We start from the raw sequence: 21,966 nt of genomic DNA, 5'->3' as shown, positions 1-21,966 counted from the left end.
TCCACACTGCAGGGATTCTGTGAAAGTATGCACAGTATTCTGCTTTTCAATTAATGGATATGTACTCCTGGTATAACATGAGGTCACACAGATGAGCAGGGACTTCAGAGCCTCAATTGTTCTTTCTCTTGTACAGTTCTTAAGTTTTTGAGTTTATAATCGGAATGCATTATTAATGCAACTCAACCTGGCAAGCTGCTCAAATGATATCTAGGAACAGGTAATCAAGAGGGGTCTGCAAAATGCAACTTACAACTGTTGTCTTGCAACCACTGTCATTTGCTAAGTAAGAATTCAGTGAATTCTGTGGCATATTAAAGAATTTTTTTTTGCAAGGTCAAAGGTTGGTGTGAGAGAAATGGGCTATGATCGATCAACGCTTGCACCAGTATTGAAGGAGAAAAGAAGCTATGCCACTATGAAGGCCTCTGTTTGAACTGCACTTGCACGTATGTCTTGTCTAATCAAGTATCTCAACTGTACAGAGGGCTTTAAAGTAAAGTGTTGGTAGTAGTATGACTGGGGGGCATTGGTGGGGAGAGTTTGAGGGAGATACGGAAATTTGAAGGTACAGGGCAAGGTGACCATGCAGAGCAATGATATGGGAAAAAAATTACCAAAGTGACAGACACAATGTAAACATAAGTGAATCAAGAAATAAGTCAGAGTAGGGAAAAATGACAAAAAAACAAGTTTTTATCTGAATGAATGCAGCATTCATATCAGGATGGATGAGTTGAAATAGAAATAAATCTGCGTGATGGCCATTCCAGAGATATGGTTGTAAAGTGACCGCAAATGCAACCTGAATATTCAGGCATGCAATTAGAGCTGCAATCATCCTGGCAAGCGGAGGATTTTCAGTTGTACTGTTGTACCATGTGGATGCTGGAGAGACTGTGGGAAGTTGGAATGTGAATGTACCATTTGCTGCAGAATACTCTGCTTCTAACCTGCTCTTGTAGCCATAGTATTATATGTTTGATGCAGCTAACTTCCTAGTCAGGGATGACCTAGATTTTGTTGGAAGATTTGGTGGTGATAACGCTGATCAAGGGAAGATGATCAAGTAGGCTGTCTTGTTGGAGGTGGACATTTCCTGGCACTTGTGTGGCTTGAATTTTACTTGCCACTTATCAGCCCAAGCTTGAATGTTATTGAGGTCTTGCCAAATGCAAGTACAGGCTGCTTCAGTATTTGAGGAGTTGTGAATGGTATTAGGCATTTTGCAATCATCAACAAATGTCCCCACTTCTGACCTTTATGGTTTGAGGCTAGGCCATTAAAACAGCGAAAGATGGTTCAGGCACTCCTACAGAGATGTCCCAGATCCGAGATTAATGTCTTCCAACAATCACCGTCTTTTACTTTTTCCTAGTTATAGAATCCAGGTAGAGGGACGTTCTTCCCTGATTCCCAATGAGTTCCATTTTGCTTGAGCTTCTTAGTGCTATGCTGAAACAAAAACTGCCTTTACGTTAAGGGAAGCCACATACTTTGAAATCTGGAATTCACCTTCTTTGTCCAGTTTAGATCAGTACTGTGAAGAGATCTGGAGCTACATGATCTTAGAATCCCAACTGAGTGTCAGTGAATAGGTTTAAGTAAATGCATTGTCCATTATTTTTCTAACGATTGTAGGTAGACTGGAAATGTAATGACATAATTAAATAAACAGCGAATGCTGGAGATCTGAACCAAAAACCGAAAACAGCAAAGGTGGGGTAACGAACGAGAGTTAACGTTTTTAGCCTGGTGACTCTTCTTCAGTTCTGTGTCCACACAGATGGTGCCAGACCTGCTGAGTTTCCCCAGCAGTTTCTGTTTTTGTTTGAGATGGTAATAAGTGAAATTGAACTTGCTGCTTGGGACAAGACAAACCTGAACAATTTTCAAGGTTAAGTAGATTCCAGCACTGTAGCTGGACTGAATAGCTTAGTTAAAGGTGTAACCTGCTATGGAGCAAAGTCTTCGTCACTACAGCAGTTATTGGAACCCATCGCCTTTGGTGTATTCAGTGCTCACAAACTTTCTTGATATTGCTAAATAGAATCAACTTCTGAGATGGTGCAGATTGCAGGGACAGTTCAGATCTGGCATTTCTGGGTGAAGATGGTTGCAAAAATATTGTAGCACTCTGCTTCCCCACCTTTCAGAATGGGGATACTCATGGCTCTTTTCTGTAATTATCATCAGTTCACCACTGGGTATGACTGCAGAATTTTGTATTGATTGTTTATTGAATTTTTAAGAGTCTGATTATTCAAATATGTTCTGGTTCATGTAATCAGTAAAATAAATTTCGTAGTGAATAGTGGTAGAAGATTTTTGGATATTGGGGTTATATCAGGCTGTGATTAAAGCAGCTAAAGTGAAAGGGGAAATAGTGACATAGTGGTAATGTGACTGTATTTGTTACCCAAAGACACAGATTGCTGTTCTCAGGACATGAGTTGAATTCCACCTTGCAGCCTGTGGAATTTAAATTCAGTTTATAAATTCTAGCTTTGGACTGAGTAATGGTGACCATAATAATCCAACTGGAACCCTAATGCTAAGCAGGGAAGGAAATTTGCCCTTGCTGGACTGGCCTGGTGGCTGCTGACCCACAACAATGTGGCTGACTCTCAGCTGTCTTCTGAAATGACTTGTCAATCCACTTGGTTCGGGAATAATTTAGAAATGAGCAACAATGGCTAGTCTTGTCATCAACATCCATATCCTTGAAAGGAAAGAGAATTTAAAAATCTCCCCTCTGCAGATCAACAAAAGAGGTTGTCACTGTATGTGCCTTTGCCACCTGCTAATCTGGACAAATGATGTTCGGCAGGTGATTGTGGTTGAGGGAGGAAAAAGGGAGGGAGAAAGAAAGAAAGAGCTAAGATATAGATTTATAGTTGTAGAAAATGTGGAATTTCTAACTTGCATGCAAAGTAGTAGTAAAAAAATCCTTGCACCCAAGTCTAAACAAAGAAGTTGTCTTTTTATCATTCACTAACAGGCATGACGCTAATTTAAACTTGCCTTTAATGGCATTTGAGGCATTGCAAAACAGTCTTCTCATCATCTTGCAAAATAATTTCAAGTGCATGTGCAGTGTCTTAAATTTCAGCCTGTAGAAAGCATGTTGGAATATGAATGAGCAGTTATAACTGACACAAAGTATGAATGCAACATTATAGTTTGAAGAAACTGTAATACCTTCTCCTCACCATGTTACCAATCTTAATTGCATTGCGTCTGGAAAAATATGGAGGATATGCTTGTCATTGAGGGAGTTCAACAGGAATCCACCAGATTAATCCCTAGTATAAAGGGATTGTTTAATGAGGAGAGATTGAGGAAGCTAGATCTGTACTCATTACAGTTTTGAAAAATGAGAGATGATTTTAAAACTTAGAAAACTCTTGCAGGGCACACCAGGGCTGATTATAAATAGCAAGGTGTAGGGCTGGATGAATACAGCAGGCCAAGCAGTATCAGAGGAGCAGGAAAGCTGATTTTTGGGTCTCGATTTATCTCAGATTCTCCAGCATCGGCAGTTCCCACTATCTCTGATTATAGATAGGTTGTTTTCTTTGGCTTGTGACTCTAGAACCAAGTACACAATATGAGGATAAGGGGCAGGTAATTTAAGCCTGACAAGAGGAGGAATTTTTTCACTTGTGTGGTAAGTCTTTTGAATTCTTTATCCCAGAGGTCTGTGGAAGCTTAATTATTGAGCAGTTTCAAGACAGGAATCAGTAGATTTCTGGTGACAAATGATATTAAGGAATATGGAGATGCGTAGGAAAATGGTATTGGAGACGATCGATCAGCTATGATGTAAATGCTTCACATTTCATTCTTAGATTCATTTGAGTGAAATGTTCATTTCAAGAAAAAATGTAAGTTGTTTTTCCACTATCCCAAGCCACTTTCATAGAGTCATAGAGTATGGAAACAGGCCCTGCGGCCCAAACTGGTCCAGGCTGACCATGGTGTCCTCTCAGCTAGTTCCAATTGCCTGCATTTAGTCGATATATATCCCTCTTAAACCGTTCTCTTTCAGGTACCTATGGTTGACCTTTGTTGACTAGAATTCATTAAAGTTTGTCTTGGTACTGGTATTGATGGAGGATGCACTGAAAAACTTTGTAAATTGGTGTCTTGAGTAATAAAATCAAAATAGGCACACTGCAAGAAACTGTCAGACAGATTGCTTTCTCTCCCTGTTAGGCTGACCTCTCCTGCTCCATTTTGCTAATCCCTGTCCTTGATGTCTGCTTATTTATGGACAGTTTACTGATACAAAACAACTGTGGTATGGCGATAGCAGCTTTTTCTATTGGCAATATATTTATAAGTTGTTGGGGAATGTAGATATTACCCATTCATAATTGTTCTGGCATTGAGCAGCTTGCTTGACCACCTTTAGAGAGCAGTCAAGAATCAGCCACGTCGCTGTGGGTCTGGAGTCACGTGTAGGCCAGACTGGTTAAGGATTTAGACTTGTTTCCTTAAACGACATTAGTGAACCTGATTGGGTTTTTATAATTGCTAGTGATTACACAGAATCATTAAGTGACCACTTCAGATATCATCATCTACAATGGTGGGATTTGAACCTTTGTCCCCAGAACATTAGCCTGGGGTTCTGGAATTCTAGTCCAAAAGTCACCCTTAACATTTATACAGCACTTAACTGAATATTCAAATAGTATCAATGATATAAAGGCAATCAGTTTTGCTTTATGACGCCTTCAAAATCCAAATGATTGAAAGTGATACAGACTCTTTCCCCCTCTCTCCCTCACAACACACTCACTCACTGTCCCTCTCTTGCACACTCTTTCTCATTTTCCCTCAGCAGATGAATCAGGACTCCTCAATGTTGAACAACACTTAGAGGAAGCACTAAGGATGGCAAGGGCACAAAATACACTCTGGGTGGGGGATTTCAATGTCCACCGCCACGAGTGGCTCAGCAGCAGTACTACTGATCGAGCTGGTCGGGTCCTAAAGGACACAGCTGCTATTACTGGATCTGCGGCAGGTGGTGAGGGAACCAACGAGAGGGAAAAACGTACTTGACCTCATCCTTACTAGTCTGCCAGCTGCAGTTGCATCTGTCCATGGCAGTATCGGCAAGAGTGACCATCATGCGGTCCTTGTGGAGACAAAGTCCTGCCTTTGCATTGAGAGCAGCCTCCATCGTGTTGTGTGGCACTATCACCGTGCTAGATGGGGCAGACTTCGTACAGATCTAGCAACTCAAAATTGGACATCCTTGAGGCGCTGTGGCCATCAGCAGTTGAATTGTACTCCGGCACAATCTGTAACCTTATGGCCTGGCAGATCCCTCAACCATTACCGTCAAGCCAGGGGATCAACCCTGGCTCAATGGAGAGTGCAGGAGGGCATGCCAGGAGCAGCACCAGGCATACCTGAAGATAAGGTATCAACTTGGTGAAGCAACCAAACAGGACTACTTGCACGCCAAACAGCAGAAGCAGCAAGTGATAGACAGAACTAAGCAATCCCACAACCAACGAATCAGATCTAAGCTCTGCAGTCCTGCCACATGCAGTTGTGAATGGCGGTGAACAATTAAACAACTCGCTGGAGGAGGAGGCGGCTCCACAAATATCCCGATCCTCAATGATGGAAGAGCCCAGTGCATCATGCAAAACATAAGGCTGAAGCATTCACAGCAATCTTCAGCCAGAAGTGCCGGGTGGATGGTCTGTCTTGGCCTCCTCCTGTTGTCCCCAGCATTACAGGTAACAGCCTTTAGCCAATTCGATTCAGTCCATGTGATATCAAGAAATGATTGGAGACACTGGATACTGCAAAGGCTACGGGCCCTGACAACATTCCGGCAATAGTACTGAAAACTTGTGCTCCAGAACTTGCCGCTCCCCTAGCTGAGCTGTTCCAGTACAGTTACAACACTGGTATTTACCAGACAATGTGAAAAATTGCCCAATTATGTCCTGTACACAAAAAGCAAGACAAATCCACCCCAGCCAATTACCGCCCTTTCAGTCTACTCTCAATTGTCAGTAAAGTGATGGAAGGTGTCATCAACAGTGCTATCAAGCAGCACCTGCTCAGTGACGCCTCGTTTGGGTTCCGCCAGGGCCACTCAGCTCCTGATCTCATTACAGCCTTGGTTCAGACATGGACAAAAGAGCTGAATTCCAGAGGTGAGGTGAGAGTGACAGCCCTTGATATCAAGGCTGCATTCAACAAAGTGTGGCATCAAGGAGCCCTAGCAAAACTGGAATCCATGGGTATCAGGGGGCAAACCCTCTGGTGGTTGAAGTCCTACCTGACACGTAGGAAGATGGTCGTGGTTGTTGGTGGTCAATCATCTCAGCTCCAGGACATTTCTGCAGGAATTCTTCAGGCTAGTGTCCTAGGCCAGCCATCTTCAGCTGCTTCATCAATGACCTTCCCTCCATCATAAGGTCAGGAATGGGGATGTTCGCCGATGATTGCACAATGTTCTGCACCATTCGTGACTCCTCAAATACTGAAGCAGTCAATGTTCACATGCAACGAGATCTGGACAATATCCAGGCTTGGCTGACAAGTGGCAAGTGATGTTCACACCACACAAATGCCAGGCTATAACCATCACCAATAAGTGACAATCTACCCACCACCTCTTGCCATTCAATGGTGTTACCATCACTGAATCCCCCACTATCAAGATCCTAGGGGTTACCATTGACCTGAAACTCAACTGGACTCACCACATTAACACAGTAGCTACAACAGCAGGCCAGAAGCTAGGAATACTGTGACAAGTAATTCACCACCTGACTCCTCAAAGCCTGACCGTCATCTACAAGGCACAAGTCAGGAGTGTGATGGAATACTCCCCACTTGCCTGGATGAGTGCAGCTCCAACAACACTCAAGAGGCTTGACACCATCCAGGACAAAGCAGCCTTCTTGATTGGCTCTACATCTGCAAATATCCACTCCCTCCACCACTGACAGTCAGTAGCAGCAGTGTGTATTATCTACATGATGCACTGCAGAAATCCACTGAAGATCCTCTGACAGCACCTTCCAAACCCGCCACTACTTCCATCTAGAAGGACAAGGGCATCAGACATATGGGAGCACCACCACCTCCAAGTCACTCACCATCCTGACTTGGAAATATATCGCCATTCCTTCACTGTCGCTGAACCAAAATCCTGGAATTCCGTCCCTAATAGCATTGTTGGTCAACCTACAGCAGGAGGACTGTAGTGGTTCAAGAAGGTAGCTCACCACCACCTTCTCGAGGGCAAATAGGGATGGGCAAGAAATGCTGGTCAGCTAGCGACACCCGCATCCCACAAATGAATAGAAAAAAAATCCCCCACCCCACGCGCACTAATGTGAATCTGTGGGGTGAATTTGTATTTGCAGATACGTTCTATTTTGTTCAAAAAGCGCACAATATATAGACAGTCAGTCAATGTGGCATTTTATAAATTCCTACTTTAGAAATAAAACCAGTCTGACTCCAAACCAAAACACAAACAGATTCTAAATAAGGCTTCATCCCTAACATGCATTGTCTGACCTAAAATGTTACCTCTTCCTACCACTGATTAAAACCTTTAGTGCTCTCAGGACAGTGACTTCAAAGGAATTCCGGGATTTACATATGTATATTAATCAATTCAAGCCTTCTAACTGATTAAAGATTTAACAGCATCTTCGGTTTGTCTAGAATATCCTCATCAATGGTGTGACCCTTTGATCCTATACTTATAAATTCTGTGTCTAATACTACCTCTCTCACCAACACCTAAAGAAGGAGTAAGACTCCGAAAACTTGTGTTTCCAAATAAACCTGTTGGACTATAACCTGGTGTTGTGTGACTTCTGACCTCTACTTCCACATCATGATACAGTTAGACAGGGAAAGACTTGCTTCGTAAAAATATTTACATAAATATTTGGTATTAATTAGTTACGATATTTGTTCTGTTTGAATAATTTTTGTGAAGTTTTAAAGAATATCATTTACAAATATTGATTCGGTATTTGTCTTAAATTGTTTGTGAAACAAATAACGGCTCCACAATAACTTCCTATTCTACAATGATAGAATAATTATAATGTGAAGTTAAACAAAGTGAAAATGATTTTAAAAAACACAAGCATTGCTGAAAGAACCATCTTATGCTAAACATGATGGATAAACAAGGTGGAGAACAGAATTTTATCAATTTCTGTCTTTGCTCTGGATTGCAATCTAACTGTTGTGGCAGTGGTACCTGAACCCCTCTATTGGGGGTTCATGAAACACCTCATGACCGTTGGATTTTTTTATTTTGCCCTGGGAGTAGAAGAGTCTCTTAGCTGCTTTGCTTGGGGTAGCATGACTGAGAGTATTTTGATGATGGTGGGGGTGAAATTAAAGACCACATCTTAACCCTCTGTACGGTGTAAGCTATCACAACGCACAGGGGAGCTGATGTTTCGTTGAAGTATGCATTGTGGTGAAATATATAACTTGTGTATAAGATTACAGTATGAACTGTAGAACAATCGAATCACCCTTGCTCTTCTGAATTTTAGTGAAAGCAGCACCAGCCTGTCTAACCTTTTTGCCTAAGATAACCTGTTCATTCCATGTATCAATATAGTTGCCTTTTAAGTTTAAAATACTAAGCTTTGACTCAGTGACCCCTTTCAAACAGGATGTAAAATTCAGCTATATTATGATCACCTCTACCCCAAGGTTCCCTTAATCTAAGGTCAGATTGCCCAATACCAAGTCTGGTATAGCCTCATGTCTGGTTAATTCTGGAGTGTTCTGCTGTAAGAAACTATCGCAAAACCATTCTATGAACTCTTCATCTTTTACCAGTCTAATTTTTTCAGTTGAAAATGCCCATAATTATTGCTGTTCCTTTGTCACAAGCACCTAATATTTCTTCCTGTGTGATTTATCCTACATTGTGTTTGTAGTTCGAGAGTCAATGGATCACTCCCACAAGTGATTACTTTTCCCTACTCCCTAGTCTCCACCCAAACTGGTACATCCCCGATCGCCTGAACCTAGGCCATCTCTAATAATTGCACCAGTACCATCTTTAATTTGGAGTTCCACCCCTCTGCCTTTATCTGGCTTCCTATTCTTGAATGTGGCATTACCCATCAGTATTCAGAACCTAGTCCTAGTCATACTGCAGCCATGTCTCTGTGATGGCAATCCGATTGTATTTATTCAATTCAGTATGCTATTAGAGTCGTAGACTCACGCTGCATGGAAAGACACCCTTTAGTCCAACTTGACCATGCTGGCCATGTTCCCAAACTAAACTAGTCCCACTTATCTGTGATTGGTGATTATCCCTCCAAATCTTTCCTGCTCATGTACTTATCCAAATGTCTTTTAAATTTTGTAATTGTGCCTACATCCGCCACTTCCTCTGTCAGTTCATTCTGCATGTTAGCTATTCTGTGTTTAAAGAAAAAAATTGCTGCTCGTGTCCTTTTTAAATCTTTCTCCTGTCACCTTAAAAATATGCCCCCAAGTTTTGAATTCATGCACCTTAGAGAAAGGACCTTTGCAATTCGCTTTATCTATGCTACATGATTTTATAAATCTCTATAATGTCACCCTTCAATTTCCTACACTCCAGTGAAAGAGGTCAAAGCCTATTTCTATAATTTAAACCCTCCATTCCCAGAAACATCCTGGTAGATCTTTCCTGAACCATCTCCAGTTTAGTAATATCCTCTGTATAACAGGGAGACCAGAACTACACACAGTAATCCAGAAGATGCCTCACCAACATTCTTTACAATCTCAACATGACATCCCAACTCCTATAATCAGAGGTCTGAGCAATGAAGTCAAGGATGCTAAACGCCTCTTAATCACCCTGTCTACTTGTGAGGCAAATTTAAAAGAATTATGTACCTGAGCCCCTAGGTTGTCTGTTCCACACCATTACCAGGGCTCCTATCATTAATTGTATTAGTCCTGCCCTTGTTTGCTTTACCAAAGCGCTGTACCTCGCATTTATCCAAATTAAACTCCATCCACCACTCCTCAGTCCGTTGACCCAGTTGAGCAAGATGTCTTTGTAATCTTAGATGACCTTCTTTACTGTCACTATTCCACCAATTTTAGTGTTATCTGCAAACTTGCTAATCGTGCCTCCTATATTCTCATCCAAATCATTTAGGTAAATGACAAACAAAAGTCGATGCTGTACCAATCCCTGTGGGACACCTTTGGTCGCGCCTTCCACCTAAAAAATGACCCTTCAACCCCACCATCTGTCTCCTACCGTAAAAGCCAATTTTGTATTCAGTTGGCAAGCTCACCATGAAGGCCGTATGATCTAACTTTACTAGGATGCAGAGCTGGGCTGAGAAGTGGCAGATGAAGTTTAACCTTGAGAAGTGTGAGGTGATTCATTTTGGAAGGACAAATTTGAAAGCAGAAAACAGGGTTAATGTAAAGATTCTTGGCAGTGTGGCGGAGGAGAGGGATCTCGGAGTTCATGTCCACAGTTCCCTGAAAGCTGCCACCCAGGTGGATAGAGTTGTTAAGAAGGCGTACGGTGTGTTAGCTTTCATTAATAGAGGGATCGAGTACAAGAGCCGTGAAGTTATGCTTCAGCTATACAAAACCCTGGTTTGGCTACATCTGGAGTATTGTGTCCAGTTCTGGTTGCCTTATTACAGGAAAGATGTGGAAGCGTTGGAAAAGTGCAGCGAAGATTTACCAGGATGTTGCCTGGAATCGAGGGAAGGCCTTACAAGGAAAGGTTGAGAGAGCTAGGACTTTTCTCTTTAGGACAACAAAGGATGAGAGGTGACTTGATAGAGGTGTACAAAATGATCAGAGGTATAGATAGAGTGGATAGTCAGACTTTTTCCTAGGGTGGAGGTAGCTATTATGAGGGGGCATAGCTTTAAAGTGAGTGGAGGTAGATATAGGGGAGACGTCAGAGGTAGGCTCTTTACTCGGAGAGTGGTAAGGGCGTGGAATGTATTGCCGGAGAGGGTAGTGGAGTTGGCCTCATTAGGGGCATTTAAATGGCTATTAGATAGGCATATAGATGATAGTGTAAGGTAGAGATGGAGGTTAGATAGACCTTAGGTTTAGGGTAAAAGTTCGGCACAACACCTTGGACCAAAGGGCCTGTATTGTGCTGAACAGTTCTATGTTCTAATTAGCCTATGTGCAGAACATTTTCAAAGGCTTTATTAATGTCATTTACTCGGACATCTATCGCTCTACCCTCCTCAGTCTTTTTGGTTACTTCCTCAAAAACTCAATCACGTTTGTGAGTCACTATTTCCCTCTCAGAAAACAGTGCTGACTATCCCGAATCATTCCTTGCCTCTCCAAATGCGTGTAAATCCTATCTTTCGTAATCACCTCCAACAACTAACCCACCGCCATGCAGGTCTATAGTTCCCAGGCTGCTGTTTACAGCGTTCCTTAAATGAAGACACAACAGTAGCCACCTTCCAGTCCTCTGGGCACCTCACCCATGATTATAGATGGTACAGATATTTCTGCTAGGGGTCCTGCAATTTCCTGCATAACTTTCTACAACGCCCCGGGATACACTTGATCAGGTCCCGGAGATTTATCCACCTTGATTTATTAACTTTGTTCATCATAGTATCTAATCTTAACAACTAAATTCTCAGGTTTTTTTTTCCTCTCTCTTGCTGTTATTCTCTCATCATCATTTTCCACATTAGTATTTTGCTTTCCTACCCTGACTATCCTTTGATTACAGTTGCCCAAGCTTGATCCCTCCCTGTTCCCATTTGTTTTATTAATTAAAAGCCCTCTCTCCTTCAGCGCTGTAAAGCTGACAAGTACACAGTTCCTGACATGGATTGGAAATGGTCTGTCCTAATGGTACAAATCCCTCTTCTCCAGTACTGGTGCCGGTTCCCCACAGACTGGACCCTACTTCTCCCATACCAGTTTTTGAGCCAGGCGTTCACTGCTCTGATCTAAATTTTTCAATACCAATTTACACATGGCTCAGGTAGTACCTTATTAGAAACAAAAACGGAAGTTGCTGGAAAAGCTCAGCAGGTTTGGCAGCACCTGTGAAGAGAAATCAGAGTTTAACGTTTCGTGTTCAGTTACCCTTTCTCAGTACTTTTTTAGCTTCTGCTTTTAAATTTGGCATCTGGGATTTATGCTGCAAACAGGCCAGCAAAGATTAAGCAGATGGTGGCCAGGGTGGGGGAGGGTGAGAAGAGTAAGTAGGTAGGAAGAGAGGGAGCCCAGAGAGAGGGATTGCTTATAGTAAGCCAGAGATGAAGAGAAGCTAGATAGGTGATGATGGGAATTGAGTACAAACAGTCCCTCAGTTGCGAATGGGTTCCATTCTCAAGCCTGTTTGCAAGTCAGAACACAACAGAGCTGTTTGTAGGTATGAGGAAATGTTCATATGTCGGATTTTTAAAAATTTAATATTCATACATCTCTATGGGATAATGTTCATAAGTACAGCTGTATGTATGGGATTCCTGCAGTTGAAAATGGTTTCGTTGTATAGAATGCAAATGTATCAAAGCTGGGTACACCGTACTTTCACTGTCAAAAATCATGTCCACAAGGTCTAACTTTCAAAGGCATACACAGAAAAATCCAAAATAAAAACTTAATCACAGTGGATGTTTTCTCTGCTTGCCAAGTTAGACTCTGTATGTGAATGTACGGCATCTAGCAAAATTTAAAACCTAATTATAAACGTGAAGAATTGTATGCTAAGAATTACACTAACAACAAACGTAAGGTTATCAATCTGATTCACAATATGAATATCTCACGTTTGAACATTTTCTAGTCATTTGCTGAAGGTACATATATTCGCACAAGAGGTTCTCCTCTGCAAGCAGAAAGAATATGTCCAAACATTAAACGTTTTTATAGAATTAAACTCTTGGGGATGCTAGTTCACTGGTGCATTCTCTACGGCAGTGCATCGACTAGTCAGAATCCGCTTGCCGACCGATCATGTTTTCTCATGCAGTGTAAATTGCTGTTCCTGTTGAAATTTGGCATTCTTCAGTGTTAATTGAGATGCAAGACAAAAAACTTTAGCAGGTGACACGGTGGCTCAGTGGTTAGCACTGGTGCCTCTCGGCGCCAGGCACCCGGGTTCAATTTCTGCCTTGGGTGACTATCTGTCTGTGTGGAGTCTCCCTCTGTGTGTGGGTTTTCTCTAAGTGCTCTGGTTTCCTCCCTAAATCTAAAGATGTGCAGGTTAGGTGGATTGGCCATGGAAAAAGCGGGGTTATAGAGATAAGGTGAGTCTGGGTGGGATGCTCTTTGGAGGGTTGGTGTGGACTTCATGGTCTGAATGGCCTGCTACCACACTAGGGATTCTATGATGAGGATATCTTTTTGTTTTCAGCCATGTCTTCACTCTGTACTGTCAAACAACTATCTGCGAGTATCTTCATTTGTTGATTTAACCTTGTTTTTGTTATTTTCAGATTACGTGAACAGGAGAGGAAAGAGGCAGAAGAAGCTGTGCAAAAAGAGATTGAAGAATGGGAGAAGAGTCTGCGAGCCTTGGCTGAACCTACTCGCATGGAGACACTTTGGGAGATCCCTGCAATCGGTCATTTTCTGTGTTTGGCTCAGCAGATCCTTAATTTGCCTGAAATTGTCTATTTTGACCTGGAGCGATGCCTTCTAATGCCCCAGTGTAGTGGTTTTCTGGCTAAAATAATGACTTCTTTATTAAGCCCTCACCATCGCCGAGCAACTTTGCACCGGAAGCCACCATTTCCTTACAAAATTTGGGAAGCTACACTGAAACGAAGGGTTCTTCATTGGTATGTAGTGGTCAGTCAAGCAGAAAATCGCAACTTGCATGCTGAGAAATTGGGACTTTGTCCACAGTTTTTCTGCGTTCTGGGGGAAATTAGCCCTTTGGAAACCAAAGCTTTCCACCAGTTAACATTTTATAAACGAGTTTGGTTACTGAAAGGCTTATGTGATTATGTCTATGAAACCCAGAAAGAGGTTCAAGATGCTGTTTTGGGGCAACCCATCCATGAATGCAGAGAAGTAATACTGGGATATGATTCTCACGAGAATGCCTATGTCCATTTCCCACAGTTCTGTGGTGCAGATTTAAGGATTTATAAACAGTCTCCTCTTCCACCACCTGAATTCCCTATTCCACCTATCAAAATCTGTAGAATCTCACAGCAGAAATCAGAGGAGGCAAAAAGTGAACTTTCTTCTGAAAGCCATGAGAAACCAAAAAGTAACAGAAAGGAAACCACTACCAAAACAACAACTGATTCTAAAAAGTCCAATGAAGGACATGACTCTAGCGACCTGGAGGATTTTTATTTAAGGATGGAATCTGGATCAGAATTTCCTTCTCAAGAAGGTGAAGAAGAAATAAAATTAAACTGTGAATGTAAAAATCATAGAACTTCGGTGAAAAAAGAAAATATTGGTTCTTGTAAAGAAAATTTAGTGAAGCCTGCTAGCCCTGGAGAGGTTGTGGGGTATGGGGAGCCTCTTAGTCCAGGAGAAATTAGAATAACTGAAAATGGTGAATTTTGTACAGACGACCCTGAGCTAAGAAAGGGTGTGAAACCATTGACCGAGAAGGCAATCAAAAGCTGCAAAACACTCATTAATGGAAGCCATACTGAAAATTTGGATGTAAGCTGTCTGGTTGGTAAAATAAGTAATATTTCTGCAAAACATTTCTTGGAAAAAATTGAGGAGCTTGAGATAGTTAAGCTTCATGTCAAGAAAAAGAAGAAGAAGAAAAAGAAACTGAAAGATGCTGTGAATAAGATATCACAGTTGAGGCCAGATATAGTTTGCCAAAATCAATTGAAGATTCAGAAACCAGGAATCCAGAAGAAATCCCTATTGCTAAAAAAGAAAACAAAACACAAAAAGCACAAATCTGGTTAGTGGCCTCTCTGGTTTTCTGTTTTGTAGATAAGTGAAAAAATAAGTCCCACTAGAAAGTACCTCGTAAGTGGGGTTCATTGCTACCAACTGTCTGTTTCATTCATGAATGAGAATAAATATTAGGCACCTTTAAATGCCTTTATTCAGCAATCCACCACAGTTAACAGCTGAAAATGTATTATATAACTGTTTCCATTTTATAGCAAGTAACATTTTCAGCCAGTGGCTCACGTGTTTTTGGAGTATAGTGCAATATGTAAAATGTACGTACAAATATTGTAAGTTTTAGAGTGGCTGACTTGGTTTGAAGTATGAAGAGGTTTGATGGAAGTCATTGCATTTTGAGTTTATTTATTTGTAAATAATTTTTAAAGTGCTTGTGGAGGTTTTCATTCATATTCAGGATGGGTAGCTATTTTTATTCCAAGTAAATAGGGTCTCGTTGTACAATGTGATAAAGAACCATGCAAGGTATTGCCTTTAACTTCAGAGTTCTTCAGATAAAACATTGCTTGCATTATTCTGCTCTCGCAGAATGCATCAAATCACATTTTACTTGGATTTGGAGATGACATTGAATGCCAAATGTGTTGGATGACATGGGTCATAACGGTCCAAAGTTCAACTATTTGGAGGCGATGCTAGAGGGTCGCTGACACCAGTGGATTCATAACCTAGCAGAAGTGTCACCTTCAGACAGTACAAAAGGGAGACATTAGAAAAGAAAAACAAATTGGCACGAAAGAGTTGGAGGAACTTTGTGTTTTCATATACACAAAGATGAGCTGTTCAGTCTATCCTTCTCGCTGAAGAATAGTCATCTCTGACTAGAAATGTAAACTCTTTCTCTCTTCGCAGATGTTGCCAGGCCTACTAAGTTTCTCCAGGCACTCTTTGCTTCATGGTAGTTGGGAATAAATATGGGCTGATGTTAAAGTGCAGAGCTGAGAATATGCTGTATTGTGAAATCTACTTGATTTTGGATGAGTTAAATAACGTCCGCGACTTTGTTTTCCAATTGGTATCAAATCCTACAATATTACTGGAAGAAGAGTAGGCTCACTAACATAGGCAGCAAAAAAATAGCACAAATGAATGACCACAGAAATATGGCTACTTTGCCATATGTGTTGGTCATAATAGCAGGTTGTGCACACTTTGGCTGCCACATTGGTCTATGTAACAGTAAATACACTTTAAAAATAATCGGTTTACAGTAAAGCTCCTTGGGGTGCCCTGGGTGCCCATTGGCAGACATTTACAAATGTCTCTTTCTTGATTGGTTAGTTTGAATTTTATGATCATTTCCCCGGATTCCTTGTTAGAGAAGGATTTGATGTTAAATATAACCTTCCTTAGTCTTATCTTCTGCAAGTCTATTAGATTACCCATTAAGCAGCTCTGATCTGGAAATGTACTTTGCTTGAGGCATATCATAATTAAGCTGTTTCATCCTATTTATTATAATGAATTGTTATATTTTGGGTCTGCCCCACTTTATTTCTTGATTTTGTTTTGGCTTTTGTATTTTAGATTACTGATGGAGACATCAACTTCCTATGACCTCAAATCTCCTTAGTAATTGTGTCGCCTGATTAGTCTCGATAGTCTGCATTTGTTATGATCTGTTCGTCTACAATTATTATGTAACTTGCTCAGTTTGGCTACCCTCCCCTTAACAATTCACAAAACTGTTAAAGCATAGACCAGTTGAGTCTCCACCAGCGCTCTGCTTGAGTAATTTAATGAGGGTCGCTGCCTGACCTTCTCCCGTTTCTTCCTTTTGCAGATAACAGGCCAGTTCCACTACTTGAATGCCATTATTGAACTTGACTCCTCCACATACTTGAGCAGTGCACTCAAGATAGCACTTGCTGTATGAGTTATTCCTCATGCTGACATTAAAACTACAGTCGTTATCTTAAATCTAAATCCTTTTGGTCACGATCCTAGGGAACATCCCTCTCCACTCTGTCCGTATCCCTCATGATTTTTGAATACTCCATAAAATCTCGTCTCTCCCTTCTGTAAGGAAAACAACTTCCAATCTCACTATATAGTGAAGTTTCTCATCCGTGGAACCATTTTCATGACTCTCTTCTATCCTCTGTCAAATAACTTCACATCTTCCCTGTCGTAACAATATTTCATTTGAGGCTGAGCCAGTATTCTATAAAGATTTAACACAGCTTGTTTTTGTATTCTCTGCACCTATTAATAAAGCTTAGGGTGCTGTATGGCTAATTAACTGCGCTTTCAAACAGCCCTGCCACCTTCATGATTTGTGCACACCCTGGGCCTTCTGCATCTGAACCTTTTTTAGAGTTATATCCTTCAGTTCACATTCTTTGAAGTTTCACAGCTGCAGGTTTTGAATTTCTTCACCATACACCAAAGGTTACGTGAAGTGTCCTAACACTGACCCCTGAGGAACTCCTACAAACTTTCCCCAGTCCAAAAAAGATCTGTTAGCCACTACTATTTCCTGCCAAGTAGCCAATTTCCTCTCCCTATGGCTACTGGCTCCTTTATTCCATGAGCTGTGTGGTAAAGTTCTGATTACATTTTTGAAAAATGTCAAACAGTGAAATTGTGAAGAACAAACTTGCTTTACTGTTGGAATCAATTAGACACGGTTCAGACATTCCTCTAGAGGTCTAACTCACTCAGATAGTAAGAACTGCCGATGCTGGAGGAACACAGCAGGCCAGACAGCATCAGAGGAGCAAGAAAGCTGACGTTTTGGGTCAGGACCCTTCTTCAGAAATGGGGGAGGGGAAAGGGTCCCCACCTTGGTCTCATCCCAAGACCAACCCTCCCTCTCGTCCCCGCCTCCTTGACCTGTCCATCTTCTCTCCCACCTATCCGCTCCTCCCACCTCACTGACCAATCCCCACCACTTCCTACCTATCACCATCCCACCTACCTTTCCCAGCCCAACCCATCCCCCTCTCTATTTATTTATTTATTTCAGAGCCCCCTTCCCCTCCCCCATTTCTGAAGAAGGGTCCTGACCCAAAACGTCAGCTTTCCTGCTCCTCTGCTGCGTGGCCTGCTGTGTTCCTCCAACTCCACACTTCCTCACTTCTGGAGGTCTATCTGCCTACTGTAACAGTGTGGCCTGCATTGTACTGTCCTTCCACTAGATGTCATGGTGTCCAAAGGATATCTGTGTTAAGGTATAGTAGGAACTGCAGATGCTGGAGAATCGGAGATAACAAGGTGTAGAGCTGGATGAACACAGCAGGCCAAGCAGCATCAGAGGAGCAGGAAGGCTGACGCTTCGGGCCTAGACCCTTCAGAAATCAGATATCTGTGTTAACTTTATTTTGGCAATTTTTTTTCTTGCATTTCCCAAATGCCTGCAAGGACTAAGTCAAAGCAAAGTGAAGTCCTTAACTGGCGCTCTGCCTTATCATTATGACTGACTGTCAAAGTGTTTGCCTAGAATATTTATTATTGCCAAATCACAGTTGTTTTGAACATTGGCAGCTTTTAATTGAATGTAACAAGTGTTTTAAAAAACGTTGTTAAAATAATTACCAATGTGGTTAGCCTGAAGTGATTGCACTGCTGGAAACATTTCCCAAGGTAGCTAAGTTATTTACTAGTGGATTAACCAATATTTTTGATTTAAATGGCAGCATTCAATCCCGTTGAACATGCTTGACAGTTCAAATTTTACTGTATATGGCACTGTGAAGGAAGAGCTTAACAGTGGGATTTGTTAAGGTGATGATGTAACTGAAGAAGGGTGAAGGAATAGGATGTATTTAAACTTGGAAAAAGGGAATCTAAGTGTACATATTCAAGAGCTTCTATGAGACAGCAGTATTACAATAGCTATAACTATCTCTGGTGGAATCCAAAGAAAACAAGCAATATTCTGGAGTTCAAGTTAGAATGTATGCTTGAGGTTGAATCTCTAGCTGGGATTTGTAAGTGAGTGAAAATCCTGACATTGTTGTAACAGAGATGTAATTCACAAGGACACTTTGGTAAATGTAGGAGTTTGTCCAGTAGAGACCATGAGCAGTGGAATTCTAAATTAGGTGACGTTTACGGCAATACAGGTGTTTAGGTCGAAGAGGAGAAAATTGGGGGAATAAGTTCTGAAGCTCAAAAGCATGAATGAGTGTTTGCGTTATTGTAGTGAGATGACGTTAAGTTGGCTGTGGGTGAAACTATTTAATCATGGTGAAATTGTGCGGACTTACTTAATGTCTGTTACATTAGTGGGGATGATGCTTGTGCTCTCACTAAATTAAAAATATCACACAGCATTGCCATTATTGATGCATTTTCATTATAAAGTCGAAAATAGATTTTTTTTTTTCCCCCTATGTGCTAGTTATCAGTGAGTTAGTGGTTTGTTCCATACTCAGTAATTGGGTGCTTTATATTATTTGGGAGTTGATTATGCAACATTGAAAAAAAATGTTATGGTACAATGAAACCTGTAAAATAGGGAGACCTAAGAGACTTGTACAAGAAGTCCTTTTATTTGAAGGTGTCCATGATTTTGTAAAGCGAATTGCTGAGCAGTAAACCAGAAGAAGAAAATATTTCCACATGCTTGTATTTCATACAGCATTTTTTTTTCATTCTTACTTGTTATTTTAGCTAATTTTGATACTGAAGGTCCCTAAGATTCTGGAGTGCTGCCAGCAGGGGGTGATCTCATTTCATTTTCTGTTTGCTGAGTTCCAGTTGTTGCCACTCCAAGATCCTTTTCAATCAGCTGCTATCTTGGGGACCTTCCGTATGTTGGCTATCCCAATACTGTATTTTTATCATTTAAAAATGTGAATGAGTGAATGTTTTGGCAACAGTGGGTGATCACGTATACAGTACCTTTTGCATGGGGAAGCTTTCTCAGTAAAGAGCAAGTTATAAATGACAGCTTTGCTGTGAATTTGCTCAAAGCTATTTGTGTTGCATGTCATATGACTTTTGGAATTCCACATGTACTGCATCAACAGCATTATCCTCATCAGCCCTCTTTGTTGACTTTGACAGATGCTACAAAATTATGGCCAGTGCCTTTGTAATCACCATTCATTTTCAATCAAGGAAGGGCTATCTTGATTTTGGAGTCTGCTCTATTAGCTGCCTGCTCAAGATAAATTGCTTAATGGCAATAATATCTTGCTGATCCTAGCCAAATTGGAGCTTTAAAGTCCTCCAAACCTCTGCTTGGGAGCCCTTTTCTCTGTGGACTGCAGCTGCTAATGCTTGAAGTGACTGGGGATGGAGTAGGATTGAACCTGATCTGTATCTGATGTGTTGGTGATATAAAATTGCCAATTCATTTATCTTTCAGCCCTGAAGGTTTGGTCACCTACTACTGTGACTGCATTTAATTTATGTTGGACAGTTTGGAAACAGTTATTGTGTTTAATGTATAAAGGCTGAGACTTACGTAGTTGAGAATTTTTGTGATTTCATTCCAACGGCTGTTGATAAGAGCAGGCAAAGAGGACGAACAGGACTGAGAAAGAGGAAACCATTCTTTTCACCCCAAAACCCCCCCAGTCAGGATTTCTGCTCCCCTGCTTGATTTCAGCTGAGAATCCCTATTCCAGGATTGGTGTTCCTGGCTTTTTTGGAATGGGGATCTATTTACTCCTCCATAACAACAAGGAGATCCTTGTATTCTGGTGACAGAACTGTGCAACCATTCAGTCTGAGATAATGGGATTTCTCTGCTGTGCATACTGGGTAATAAGATCTCCATTCAGCCATTTCTTTGCACAATTGCATGTGTTCACTGTCTTAAGTTGCAAATTTCTTGGTGTGTTGAAGACGGTCTATAATTTGCAATTTGAATGTCTCTGCATTTGTTCTAATGCAGGTGTTTCCTTGTGCAGACTGTAATTGCAGTTTAGGCACCACTGAACTTGGATTGATGCAGAAATGTTGTAGGGTTGAAAGGTTACACTGTGGTAAGAATTCCCACACTGAAAATATTTTAATTGGAAATCATCAAAAACAGTTGGGTCCCTGAGTTTAAATGGCATGTCTGTAATTTTAAACGTAAAATGGCAAGGTTGATCAGGTCTTTAGTGGAGATATTCATTTGTTCTTAATTCCAGCAGATGGAGTCATATTTGCACTTACAGTATCTGTTTGTAAAAGAGTGGAATTTTTCTTCCGTTGATTCAAAATTGAGAGTAAAAGAGCAAATTTTCCTTGTCAAAAGCTGATGGCCACCATGCTTTCTAAATCACTAACAATTTAAAAAAAAATCTTGGAATCCATAGCTGTTGTTCTGGAATTGTATTGAACTTGATTTGAAATTTGACTTTCAAGACATATATGCAATCATAGAATCCCTACAGTGCAGGAAGAGGCCATTTGGCCCAATGGTCTGCACCAACCCTCCGAAGAGCATCCTATCCTGACCCAGCTCCCTACTCTAGCACCATAACCCCATATTTACCATGGCTAATTCATGTAACCTGGACACCAGGGACAATTTAGCATGGCCAATCTGCCTAACCTACACATCTTTGGACTGTAGGCGGAAACAGGAGCACCTGGCGAAAACTGACACAGCCATAGGAAGAACATGCGAACTCCACAGAGCCAGTCACTCGAGACTGGGATTAAACCTTGGTCTCTGGTGCTGTGAGGCATCAATGCTAACAACTGAGCCAATGTGCTGCTTGGATTAAATTATGAATCTGTGTGGTTCTACTGAGGATACTAATGTACTTTATGAATAAAAAAAGGGACATTTGTAATTAAAACATGCAACTAAAGCACTGAAGTGAAGGAGTTTTATAAATGTTGCTTTTGATTTTAAGTGCCTGAGTGTTGGTGAACCTCGAGCTATGTTGCATGAGTACACAGCAATGCAGCAGTCTGGAAAGTATTGCGCAGACTTTGTCCCATGCTAGCATGTGCACCATCACAGCAAAAAAGCTAAAAGGCGCTGTGCATTTTTGAGGGGAGCATCAGTCTTCTGTAACTTAGATGTTTAAGTATATCTGAATGAGCAGTTTATTGAAGTCAATTGTGATGTGT

The 21,966-nt window shown here is 41.2% G+C and overlaps 1 protein-coding gene across 1 annotated transcript in view; it reads left to right on the top strand.

Annotated features, from left to right (window-relative positions):
- Nucleotides 1-21,966, top strand: part of LOC109935423 (uncharacterized protein KIAA2026) — a 79,590-nt gene that overhangs the window by 20,180 nt on the left and 37,444 nt on the right. Inside the window, exon 3 of the mRNA XM_048620357.1 lies at nt 13,485-14,932. Coding sequence (XP_048476314.1) covers nt 13,485-14,932 — 1,448 coding nt within the window. The remainder of the gene's footprint in view (nt 1-13,484; nt 14,933-21,966) is intronic.

This window comes from Rhincodon typus, chromosome 3 (assembly GCF_021869965.1).
Source record: "Rhincodon typus isolate 14 chromosome 3, sRhiTyp1.1, whole genome shotgun sequence".
NCBI lineage: Eukaryota > Metazoa > Chordata > Chondrichthyes > Orectolobiformes > Rhincodontidae > Rhincodon > Rhincodon typus.
The sequence above is the reverse complement of the archived record's forward strand: the minus strand, read 5'-3'. Positions and strand labels throughout refer to the sequence as shown.